We start from the raw sequence: 12047 nt of genomic DNA on the forward strand, positions 1-12047 counted from the left end.
TTCCTAGTAGTATTTCTATGAGATCTTGATTATTGTTCTGTTTTGTGATAAAGGTATGGTATGTTAGTAATGGTTTCTCTTGAATGAACATGTAACTGAATAAATAGCACGAGAGATACAGGACGAGGTCTAAGCCCTCTGATAAATCTCAGGCCTTCCAGATGTGAATAACAATTCAGGAAAATAAGTAACTGTTGGAAAGTACCTTCTAGAATGGTGCTCTTCAACAGAATTTTCTCTGATGATGGAAATGCTCTGTATTTCCACTATCTAATACAGTAGCCACTAGCCACATATAGACACTGAACACTTAAAATGTGGCCAGAGTGACTGAGGAACTGAATGTTTAATTGCATGTCATTTTAATTAATTTAAATTAAAATCTAAATAGTTACTTGTGGCTAATAGCTACTATCTGGATGGCACAATCATAGAACTTAAGTGGTGACAGGCTGGCAGCTGCCCTCAAAAACAATGAAATTTCCCGAATCTCCAGAATTGAGGCTCATTGTATATGAAGTGACCTGAGCTTTCACCCACAAGGAAATGCACATGATGCCTTGGGAGAAGAAGGAAATGAGTCGTGAAGGTACTGCTCGGAGGACCTGTCTGTCCCAATCTCAATTCTAGGTAAAGCTTCTCCGGCCTCCACCTAGAAAGGAGGCAATCCTTCCAGAGAGCATTTCCAGTGCAGGATCTCTCCCTTTCCTTTCCCCACCCTTCCCCTCCTTTCTCTTAGTTCCTTTTCCTTCACCTGGTCACCCCACTTACGGTGAAACTTGAACCTGTCTCTGGGTTAGCACAGCCAGGGGCCCCAGGCCCAGGTGACACACAAAGGTCTCTTAATGCATTTGTTAAATGAAACCTCCAAAGACAGGTCTTCCCAGAGTGCAGGTAGTGGGCAACCAGTGAGATGAGTGGTCACATGAGTCCTGCTAGCTGACTTTACTTGTAAACATGGAGCAGCTCTGGCTGGCTGCTTAAACTTGGCCACAGAAACGAATTCAAGTCCTTCAAACATTTTGTGTGACTCACGTTACAAAAAGACGAAAACAATATTAAAAATCTGAACCTGAAATTTATAAATTACCTTAATCCAGACAAAAAATACTATGACAGCAGCTATGTTGTTGAACTGTATTTGCCAGTATGCCAGATTCTCAAAGTTGGGGAAAGCATTTTGATCTTCTAGAAACTGTAGGAGCACCTCCACATTTGATGTTCTGTGTATGTTAATTCCTGCAGCTACCACTGACAGCTGGAAGACAAGAGATTTATATATTATTGCAGTGTTCTAGAAATATATAACTTACCTTAAAATGACTAGTTTATTTTCCTTCACACATGTATTAATTCTAGGGCTCACCATTCTCCTCACCCAACAGCATTCATAAATTAAGTCACACGGAGGGAAAGCATTGAGCACTGCCGTAAAAAAGTAAAACAATATACTGCTCGCGCTTCCTTAGTTAGGAATAGAAATCCAGTGAGTGCACATGTGCACGCATGTGCCTGCACACGCGCGTGCACACACCCGAGAGATGACACTTTATTACGAAAGGAAACTCCAACAGGAACGCCTTCTGTTTTATGCTGCCACCTTCATTTAAATCACTTTCCAGCCTTCTGCTTTCCCAGGCCTCATCTCGCTCTCTGTTTTTATTTGCGGGGCCTTCTTTTTTTTCATTGTCCAGCCATCTATTCTTCCCTTTATTCAACACACGGTGGATATCTGTGTACACAGCACCGTGCGAAGGGTCGAGAGGAACAAATCCAAGTAAAAAGTACAAACCTCGTCCTCGAGAAGCTTATACTCTGGTTCAAGAGCAGATAAACACCCAAAGACAGAGTACAAACGCCTTCTAAGAAGCTGGCATCACACCACACGGGGAAGGGTGAAACGAGACACGCTCAGAGGAGCGCTCGTGACAGGGAAGAACGAGCTTGGTCTGAGATGGCGGGGAAGAAGGGCACGGAGGGCTCGAGAAGGCTCGCAGTGGCAACATGTGAGCCAAGGGGTCCCCGCTTGCTTGCTTCTGTCCTTTAACTCAGGACCAGACAACTCTTCACATCTGCTTTGGTTGTGGCCTATAAAAATCCGAGGGGAACGCTGGGCCCGCCTTGCACCCATCACCACTGGAATAACGTGTACGTGTGGAAGGTGCTAGGGGTCAGCCATAACCACCGGGCCCCCACATGGACCCCGAATCCACGGCAGGTGGGCTATGGCAGGTGCCGTGATCTCTGCTGTCCATCTCTCTTTTCTCACGGATGATGGCCAAGGACCACTCCATCAGCCCTTCTTGAGATGCCTGTCTGCTGATTATCAGAGTCGGGACCTGCCTGTCTGCCAGCCACAGCTGAAAACGCCAACCTCACCACCTTCCTTGTCTTCCCTGTGAAGGGTTCCCAGACTTCGTCTAGTATGTTTGCACTGGTGGAAGGAATACTTCCTTTGAGCTCTCTGGAATACCCTGATAAGTGTTTTTCTGCATGGACTTCACTGAGAAAAAAGGGCTGACTGACTGAATCTAAAAATAACCCTTTACCAACTCTCACTAGGTACCCTTTGTTTTTGCTCTGCCCAGGGCAAATGTTTATAAAAATATGGAATATGTGGTCATTTATACAATGCCGTAGAAATACACTAAATTTCCTGAGCCTCTTCCTTCAAAATAGAGAATGAGAGAGAAGAAGAGAGGAAAGAGGTTTGGTGGGCATTTGGGACGTTATGTGGCTCTGAGTTTTCTTTGAGATTCTCATCTCTTATCTGCAAAAGAACTTTCTTTCTTTGGCATAAGCTTCACGGAAAGCATGCCCTATTTCTAAAGGGTCAGAGAAGGTTTCAAGGGAGAAGTAGGATTCCAGCAGCCGTTCCTTGTTCTCGTAAAAGCACACCGCCTGAACTGCTGTCTTGTCAGCACTGAGAATTAAAAAAAATAAGAGCACAGGGAAGCAAGTTTTCAAAGAAACACTTGCAAAACTCTGCAGCTGCTGAGTCAAGAAACTAGCCTCAATTTCCATGATGTCACCAGCTATTTTTCCAGTGGTCTCCAAGGTGGGTACGAGGCAGTTCACTGGGGTGGGAGATGAAAACATTAAAACTTCTAGGCAGGTGATAAGAAAGTGTTAGAATTCTATTTGTGTTTATTTTTATCCAAATATTTCAAATTCTGTGCTGTGTATGTTTTTACAAATGTACTTATTACACCACCACACACACACACTTTATAAATAAAAATACACTAGGGTGTGTCATTTCACTGATATGTGTACATCATCAAAAAGTTGAATGCCGCTAAGTCCTTTGCTCACATTGAAGGTATTTGGTTAAAAAAAAAAAAAAAAAAGAATACATTAATTAGCATAATATCACACCCGCTTTTTTACCATTATTCTCAATGACAGAAACATAATGTATCCATGTAAACGAAAAAAGCAGAGTTTGCCTCCCTAGGGCTCCAAATAATAATTGTTTTCTAGAATGATTTTCAGTGTATATGAACTGCACTCTGCCATCGGGCAGTACAGAAATATTTTGAAAAATTATTTCCCACATCATCGCCTTTCCTGCCTCCTTAAGTACGGAGATTCTTTTGTAATTCTGTTCATTATTAATACGTTGAGAATTTGGGAATCAAGAGTTTAGCTACAGGAATTCTGTGATGTTACACAGCCATCGTGAAAGAAGGGATGCACTTCTAACTGCATCAGGATCAGATGGGTTCCGTGCTGTATTCTATAGGAATGCGTATTTTATGTAAAAGTTACTTCTGAAGTACACATGTATGTGGCGTGAGGGTGGTGGCAGAGTGGCTAAGAGGGTTAGTGTGAGGACTAAAGGAACTGCCGTAGAGGAAAAGCACTAGGAACTGTGCCTAGTCAGTGTATGTCAGTGTTGCAAACAGTCAGACATTTACTGAGCACCAATTCACTATAAGGCTCTGAGAAGTTCCGATAGCAAAATGGTCCCCGTAGGCAAATTATTTGATGGTGGTTAGGGGTCACCAAATGCATGAATGAGAAACTCATTCCCTATCTTTATATGTATATGAAAGAGACATCCTGCTTCTCAACCGGGCCATACATGTTTTGATTGATGACATATATTTCTTATGTTCTTCATTACCCAGTTGAAGGACTTGCATTTAATCAAAGTCCTATAAACTCTTGTTTGTTGATTAACTAGCACAGACAGCTTCTGAAATGTTAGCAATTATTGTTATTATTGCGCCTATTAATACCATTATTGCCACGCAATACACACATATGGCTTGTTTATGTCTTAAGTATCCTTTTACTTACATATGAATAACATTTTTTCTATATTTAATAGCATATTAAAATACATTAAGTAACATACTTTCTATATTTTACCAACTAGCTGTAGTGATGATTTGATAATGACTTGATGTAAATGCTTCACAAAGCCAAATGAATTTTTGGTTGGGGAGGAACCATATTGGTTAAGAAGCAGGATAATAGAAGAGAGAATGTGAACAGGATAACACATCACTTACTAAGATTTCAGAGGGGCAGCTCTGTCGTTGCACAGTGGAAAGGATGGCCTTTTAAGCATGTAACCATTAGGCATGGTGTTATATGCTCTAATGTGTAACAGACTAGCAGAAGATTATGTGTTACTGCTGAAGGGAGAAAAGCTTGCAAAAATACATCTTACACTAAGGCCTCTGGAAGGAAGTGATTAAGATGATGCTGAAGAGAAACCGTCTTGAACAAGTGTTGGAATTTGTAACAGAGTCATGGGCAGGCAAGGGGTCCACAAGGGGTCACAGTCTTAACTCAATCATAACTCTGCCTTACGGTTTCCTGCACCTCCTGCAGAAAACGCTGATGGCCGTCATTTACATTTTGTACACTGTGGACTATTTGCAGGACATGTAAAACTGCAGGGAGGTTTTCTCTGCCACCTCCGAAATTTCCTGGATGTTTCTTTATGCCGTAACTTTACACATGTGCAGAAAGATATAAACTGGTTTTTGTTGTAGTTGAAGAAAAATATCATCAGCCAAAGCAGAATAAACAAAATTGTTTTCTCCCCACATCTCATATGGCATGCCAAAGCCAAATACGAATTGCTAACCCATTCTTGTTATTAGTGTGGCCGAGTGCGAGCTTATTGTAAATGCCTCTCCACGTCCACATGCAGAAGGGTCACTCATGCAAAATGAGAAAGTTAGTAACTGTGCCGTTGATATTCTAGAGGAGAACCTTGCGATTCTCCTGCAGGAAGATCAAGACCCACAACACTGAGGGGAGCAAAGACTCTAACACAGTTTTATAACAGATTTGGTAGGGGATTCGGTGTTGTTCTCAAACCTACCACGATGATCACAACATCCAGACAATTCCAGAAACTCCTGAAATAGTGCAGCTTGTGAATGCGAATTTCCAGTATCTCTTCCACCACATAGTAAAGGATAAAGAAACAAAAGATAATCTCACAGCCTGCCAGGAAGAAATCGAAAGTCGTGACGTATCGGATCAGCTTTACAGGCTGAAACTGCCAAGATGGAATCACACCGCCTGTTGCTGGAAATTCGACCAATAACCTGCGTGGCAATAAGAACAGTTAGAACAATTAACATCAACAGTAACAACAACACGTGGATGCAGCCAGGAAAAAACATCATCTATTCTGTCCCTGCTCTAAATAAAACTGAGACCACAAGTCACTCCAAACTAGTGGCAAAATGTTTTGATCCCAGCCAGTAACTCCATCCTTTAGAATTTTGGGTCACAAGAAAAACAAGACTTCCCAAGGACTCCCAGACCAAAGAGATTATTCGTCCTCAGTCTCCCATTTACTCTTCTGGTATTTAGACCACTCAAAATGCTATACACTTATTTTTAAATGTAGAAGTTAATCAACAAACAAGACTTTATAGGACTTTGATTAAATGCAAGTCCTTCAACTGGGTAATGAAGAACGTAAGAAATATATGTCATCAATCAAAACATGTATGGCCCGGTTGAGAAGCAGGATGTCTCTTTCATATACATATAAAGATAGGGAATGAGTTTCTCATTCATGCATTTGGTGACCCCTAACCACCATCAAATAATTTGCCTACGGGGACCATTTTGCTATCGGAACTTCTCAGAGCCTTATAGTGAATTGGTGCTCAGTAAATGTCTGACTGTCTGCAACACTGACATATGCTTTTACGTTCACAGTGATGGCACTGATCTTTAGTGCTTTATAATAACTGAAGTGAAGATGCTTCTTGCCAAATTCCCCTTTGTAGGTGTCACACTGAGAAGGTTAAACGATTCACTTAATGGTACAATTTCCCTTCACACTAGAAACAGACTCTCTGTTTAGAGAGTTAGATCCTTAACTTTAAGACTTTTAAAAGATCTCCAGTCAGTGATTAGGTGTAACCATCTCTCCCATTACAGGATGGACAGGACAGGTGGCCACTCCTAGAACCTAAGTATCTAGGGCTCAAGCATGAGCAATAATCAAGTATAGGCAAGGACTATAGCAAATTAGAATTGGTCAAAGAAGTGTGAAACATTTTCCTTCCTTGGCACTATCAACCTCCTGTTTTCTTCCTATTTAATACGCTGGAGCGTAGGGGTGAGAACCACAAATGCAGGAGAGCACTACTGAAACAAAGGGCCTTGTGGCAGCCTCAGTGTGAACTCACAAGGGCAGGAAGTGGCCTCTGCTGAATCATCTCTCTCTGCCTGTTCTGGTCCTGCATCGTCAACCCCTCCAGAAATTGAGACAACAATGTAGAGAAATGAAGCAACTGCCTTGACAATATTCACTCTTAAAGTGTGGGGAGGAAGTGGAAGACATCCTCATTTATACCTTCTATAAATAGATATTTCCTTAAACGTCAATCAGAGTTGCCTGCCTGCGTGTATCCTCTTTCTGTGCTCGCTGGAATCATTAGGAGAAGTTCAACAATAATTGCAATAGATTTTCATTCATTTTTAGTAATAACTATTACTTGATTTAATGTGATAATTGTTTTCTGCAAAAGTTATTAGACATAAAGACTGGGAAAATCCAGTTGGCTATGTAAAGCACAGTTGAGTTTAGCCTCAAAAATAATCACAAAATAAGGCTATCATGAGAATTTAGCCTTCTTATTTGGTGGGTAAATATATGTGCAAGTAATTCATGCCAGCAACGTCTGGATGTCGCTGCCATATTCACCAGGATTAAAGCGGGTGAATTCTGGATCCCCCTTGCCTTGTTCTACATTTTTTCCAGCACATATTACCTTCTAACATGCTATTTAATTAATTTGTTTCCTTCGCTTACTGTTTATCATCTAATATCTCCTCCTGGTTGAATGTGAGCTCTGCAAGGGCAGAGATCTTTATTCTGTTCCCTGATGCATCCCAAGAGCCTTGAACAGTGCCTGGCACATAGTAAGTGTCCAATAAATGTTTCCTGAATGAATGAATGAACAAGAGGTCCCAGACAAGCCAGTGGGATCTTTGTCAGTTTCCTCACTGTCACCAGAATGGTCATGATGGCACCATCACAGAATCTGCAGAAGGAACTTTATGTGCCTTTGGTAATTCCTGAGTGTGAGCAGGTACCGGGGCATCCTGCTGAGCACAGGCATAGCCCGACTACCGTGCCTGTGTTCTAATCGTACGCGCATCATTGCAGAATGGGAAACTCAGGGAAATGAGTCAAGATACGATGCCTGGGGGTCTTGGTAGCAGAGCATGGAGCACCGATCATCCTCGCGATGGGAAAGGATAGATGTTAGCAAAACGCAGTGCTTTATCTGGGAAGCTTCCAGCCTTGGGATGAACTTGGACCAGACTTAAGGTTCTTCCTAACTCATAACATCCGCGGATCCTAACCCCCTTCCTCCAAAAACCCCTATCCCAGTAAGCTTTTTGGTTTTCACCCCTCCTTGCTGTCAGCTCTGATCCTTGAAACTCTCATTTAGCCCAGTGCAGGCAATGATATTCTGGTCTAACTCCAGACTAGGATGTATATACAAATACGTAGAAGTGGGAGGCATGAGTGCCCTTTATACAGACCTGATCACACAGAACAGATTAACGTTGGCATTGTACACTGAAAAGTCAATAAAAGTGGCCCGGGTTCCTCGGTCCAGCCAGACATTTTTCTTGAGGTTAGCAATTTGAGCGGCTGTTTCCTCTCTTGTTCTTGACAAATCCAGGTAATAGCCAGCTCCACTATAAGTTGCAATGATTCCCCAGTGGCTACTCCCATTCAAGTCTTTTTCACTTGTGTAGATCCAACTAATTCAAAGACAGAACAAACAGGTAAAAATCAGTGGAACACTTGGGGCAATTACCAGGACAACTGGTTCCTGGTAAGACAGAGTATGTAACAAATAACTGTACGTCTCATCAAGCTGGGTAATGTGCTTGCCATGGTGTTTTGTGTTTTCTTACATCATTCTCATATAGCTGTTATGCCCATTTTAGGAATAAGGGCCCTGAGGCTTAGTGAGGTCAACTCAGCCTCAGATCTTTGGAAGGCAGAGTCAGGAACCCACCCCAGGACAGTCTGCCTTCAGAGGCCTGTGCTATTAGCCCTCAGTTTATATGGTTGCCTTTCAGGGTGACTTACTTAGGGACTAGCTGACTCTAGGCCCCCCAGAAATTGCAGCCAAAAGAGGTACAAGTTCGTCAAGTGCCACCATCAGCAACTCAACTAAATAAGACTCCACACAGCATTTGGGAGTGTAATCCACAAACACTTACAGGGCTCTCAGGAACCAGATGCTTCTTTGGTATTAATGATAGAAAGATGAACTAAGATCCTTTCTCTCCCAAGTTTATAATAAGTGGGGAGAGAAAAGTTGTAATTAAACACTGAAAATACAAGGTAGGTGATAATAAGAACCAAAAGAGAATCACAGAAAAATTGTTCGGGCCAATCAGAGGGAAGCTAGCCTTCTTTGGAGGCTCAGTGATGATGGGAAAGGTGAACCAGAGAAGGCTCTGGAAGAAGCCACGTTGAACCTAGGCTGTGAAAGGTAAGCAGGATTCAGACTTAGGCAGGTGGACGGGGAGGGTGTTTTGAAGCCTGAGCCTGGCGGGGCCAGAGAAGTACAAGGCATCCGCCAGTAGTTCGGTTTGGCTCCCATATGATGAAGGAGAGAAGGTTGAAAGGTAGACTCTGGTCAGATGGCGAGGGGCAGACATGAAGGGGTCACCGAAGGGAAGGTCTCTGGGAGGCACAGAACGGGGTTACTCTGGTGGCTGCGGGGAAGCCTGGAGTGGCGAGGCACAGAGAGAGGGTGCACGTGTGGAAAAGAGTGAACACAGCGGGTCTGAGACTGCCTTTCCTTCAAGAGTCCAGGTTGCACTCGGCTGGCATCTGGAATTTCAGTGATAAAGGGCTCCCTACACTGATATAAAACTTCCTCTGGGCTTCTCTGGTGGCGCAGTGGTTGAGAGTCTGCTTGCCGATGCAGGGGACACAGGTTCGTGCCCCGGTCCGGGAGGATCCCACATGCTGCGGAGCGGCTGGGCCCGTGAGCCATGGCCGCTGAGCCTGCGCGTCCGGAGCCTGTGCTCCGCAACGGGAGAGGCCACAACAGTGAGAGGCCCGCGTACCGCAAAAACAAAAAACAAACAAACAAAAAAAACCTTCCTCTGACCAGAAAGAGTGTCTCACGGTGCCTAGGCTTCTGTACAAACAAGGTGGCTTATGTCCACGCATGCGTCCCTTCCGGGAGGTCTGAGATTTGGGGACATGCTGGGCAGAGCCTGCCTGTGTAACCAGCACCCAGTAACACATGGGAGGCACCAAGTCTCTGCTGAGCTTCTCGGACAGACAATGCTTCCTACATGTTGTCACAACTCGTTACTGGGGGAAGACGCATGTCTTGTGTGGCTCCACTGGGAGAGGACCTTTACAGCCTGGCACCTGGTTCCCTCCGGACTTTGCCCCATGAGCCTGTCCCTTCCGCTGCTTTTGCATACTTCCTTTCACTGTAGTAAAGCTCAGCCATGAATATATGCTGAATCCTGGGAGCAATTCCAGAGAATCACTGAACTCAGTGAGGCTGGTCCCAGGGACCCCGACACAGCTGAGTCAGCTGTCCTTGCAAGAACCGAGAGGTGGTGAGGCCTGAACGAGAGCAGTGAGGTGGGAAGGACAAGGGAGGGCCGCGACAGGGCCATGGAGGGGACTGTCAGCACAGCCCGGCACTGATGTGGAAGTTGGGGCAAGGGAGAGGGGACTTCTGAAAGAAGACCCGAGTCCCTTTTTGGGTAATGCAAGGATGGTGGTGCCACGAACAGGAGGAAGAACAGGTCCGACAAGAGACTGATGAGTTCCGGGACTTCCCTGGTGGTCCCGTGGCTACGACTCCACGCTCCCAAGGCAGGGGGCCCGGGTTCGATCCCTGGTCAGGGAACTAGATCCCACATGCCTCAGCTAAGAGTTCGCATGCCGCAACTAAAGATTCCGCACGTGGCAACGAAGATCCCGCGTGCTGCAACTGAGACCTGTCGCAGCAAAAAAAAAAAAAAAAAAAAAAAGACTCCGCGCTCCCAAATGCAGGGGGCACGGGTTCGATCCCTGGTTGGGGAACTAAGATCCCGCATGCCGCATGGCATGGCCAAAAATAAATAAATAAATAAATAAATAAATAAATGATAGAAAGTGATGAGTTCAGTTTGGGGCATATTGAATTATCGGAGCTGGTGGACATACAGGTAGCATACACACTCATCTTCTATCACTAGAATGTAAGCTCTGCCAAGACAGGGGATTTACTTCTGTTTTGTTTACTGCTGCTTTGTCACTCCAACCAGCACCAAGAGCATTTCCAGAAAAGGGAGACCTCACTGGGAACATGCCTGGCACATGTTAACACGCAGTATATCTGTTGAAGAAACGATGAATCATCAAATAGAGATGAGAGTGGGAGCCATCTGAATGTCAAGGGAAAGAGTATAAAGCAAGAAAACATAGAGGCCTGAGTATAGAACCTGGCAATAAGAGATAAGAACGGGGTTGCAGAATTAAGAGAATCCAATTTCAGTGTCACTCACCAAAGTCAAAAGAACAAGCCTTCAACACAGCCGAATCCTGCAGAGGGGCTGATGGATGAAGGCAGGAAATCGATCAGTGAATCAGCAAACTGAACAAACCCACTGGTAGCTTCCAAAAGAGATGTCAAAAGCAAGGGCTTAAGCTTTAAGGGGTGAATCACTGGTAAGGAAAAGGAGGTGGCAAGTGAAAACTATTCTTTCAAGAAGTTTGGAGTTGAACGGAAGGAGAAATGTGAGCAACTCAGACCCTGGCAGGACCAGGGATGGTTTAAATACACACAAGAAGGAGCCCTTCAGTAGCCCACCCTGTAGTGAAAATCACTGATAAGCGTCTTGGATGTTCCAGGCACTGTTCAAAGCTTTGGAAATACAGCAGTGAACCAAACAGAGTCCCTGCCCTCAAGAAGCTTGAATTCTGATGGGGAGCTGAGGGCAGCAGGCAGCCACTCTAGCAACGTAATTAATATGGAAGAAGCAATGTGGCGTCATAAAAGAAACATGGGTTTTGGAGTCAAGCTGGTTCCATTTACTAGCGGTGATGTTTTTTCATCTATAAAATGGAGCTGATACCTATTTCAGAGTTGTTCTGTGAAAAGTAGATGAGATAATGCATGAATTCACTGCTCAGATAGCATCTAGCATGGAATAGAGGCTGCATGAATCTCTCTTACCAATGGCATGAGATAATACATTAGACAAGGTACCATAGTTTAAGTGCAAGCTTATGCTTTGCAGGAACTGGAAAAAGGAGCATTAGTGAGCAAATCACTATCACAACCTGGAAAAAATGTTCTTTGAGATTCGGTCTTTTTACTCTAAATCTTTGGATGTTTAGTAAGTTTGTTCCTTATGGGTCCAAGTACTAAAGAGGGTGTGTACTGGACGACAGACAAAGAATCTGGTTATGGAAAAGGTGTTTGTCCCTCATTGTGTATTAACTAATCTGGATTTTGGTGTCTCAGTTCTCAAGAAAGGGATCTAGATGAACTGAAAGAATTAGTTTAGTGAAA

General features: G+C 43.9%; 1 protein-coding gene across 1 annotated transcript in view; it reads right to left on the minus strand.

Moving 5' to 3' along the window:
* The window catches only part of PKD2 (polycystin 2, transient receptor potential cation channel), a gene marked incomplete at its 5' end in the record, with an annotated part of 51525 nt that overhangs the window by 18633 nt on the left and 20845 nt on the right, over nt 1-12047 (minus strand). Inside the window, 3 exons of the mRNA XM_079722139.1 lie at nt 1091-1258; nt 5345-5573; nt 8041-8265. Of these exons, the coding sequence (XP_079578265.1) occupies nt 1091-1258; nt 5345-5573; nt 8041-8265 (622 nt within the window). The remainder of the gene's footprint in view (nt 1-1090; nt 1259-5344; nt 5574-8040; nt 8266-12047) is intronic.

This window comes from Hyperoodon ampullatus, assembly GCF_949752795.1.
Source record: "Hyperoodon ampullatus genome assembly, chromosome: 1".
NCBI lineage: Eukaryota > Metazoa > Chordata > Mammalia > Artiodactyla > Ziphiidae > Hyperoodon > Hyperoodon ampullatus.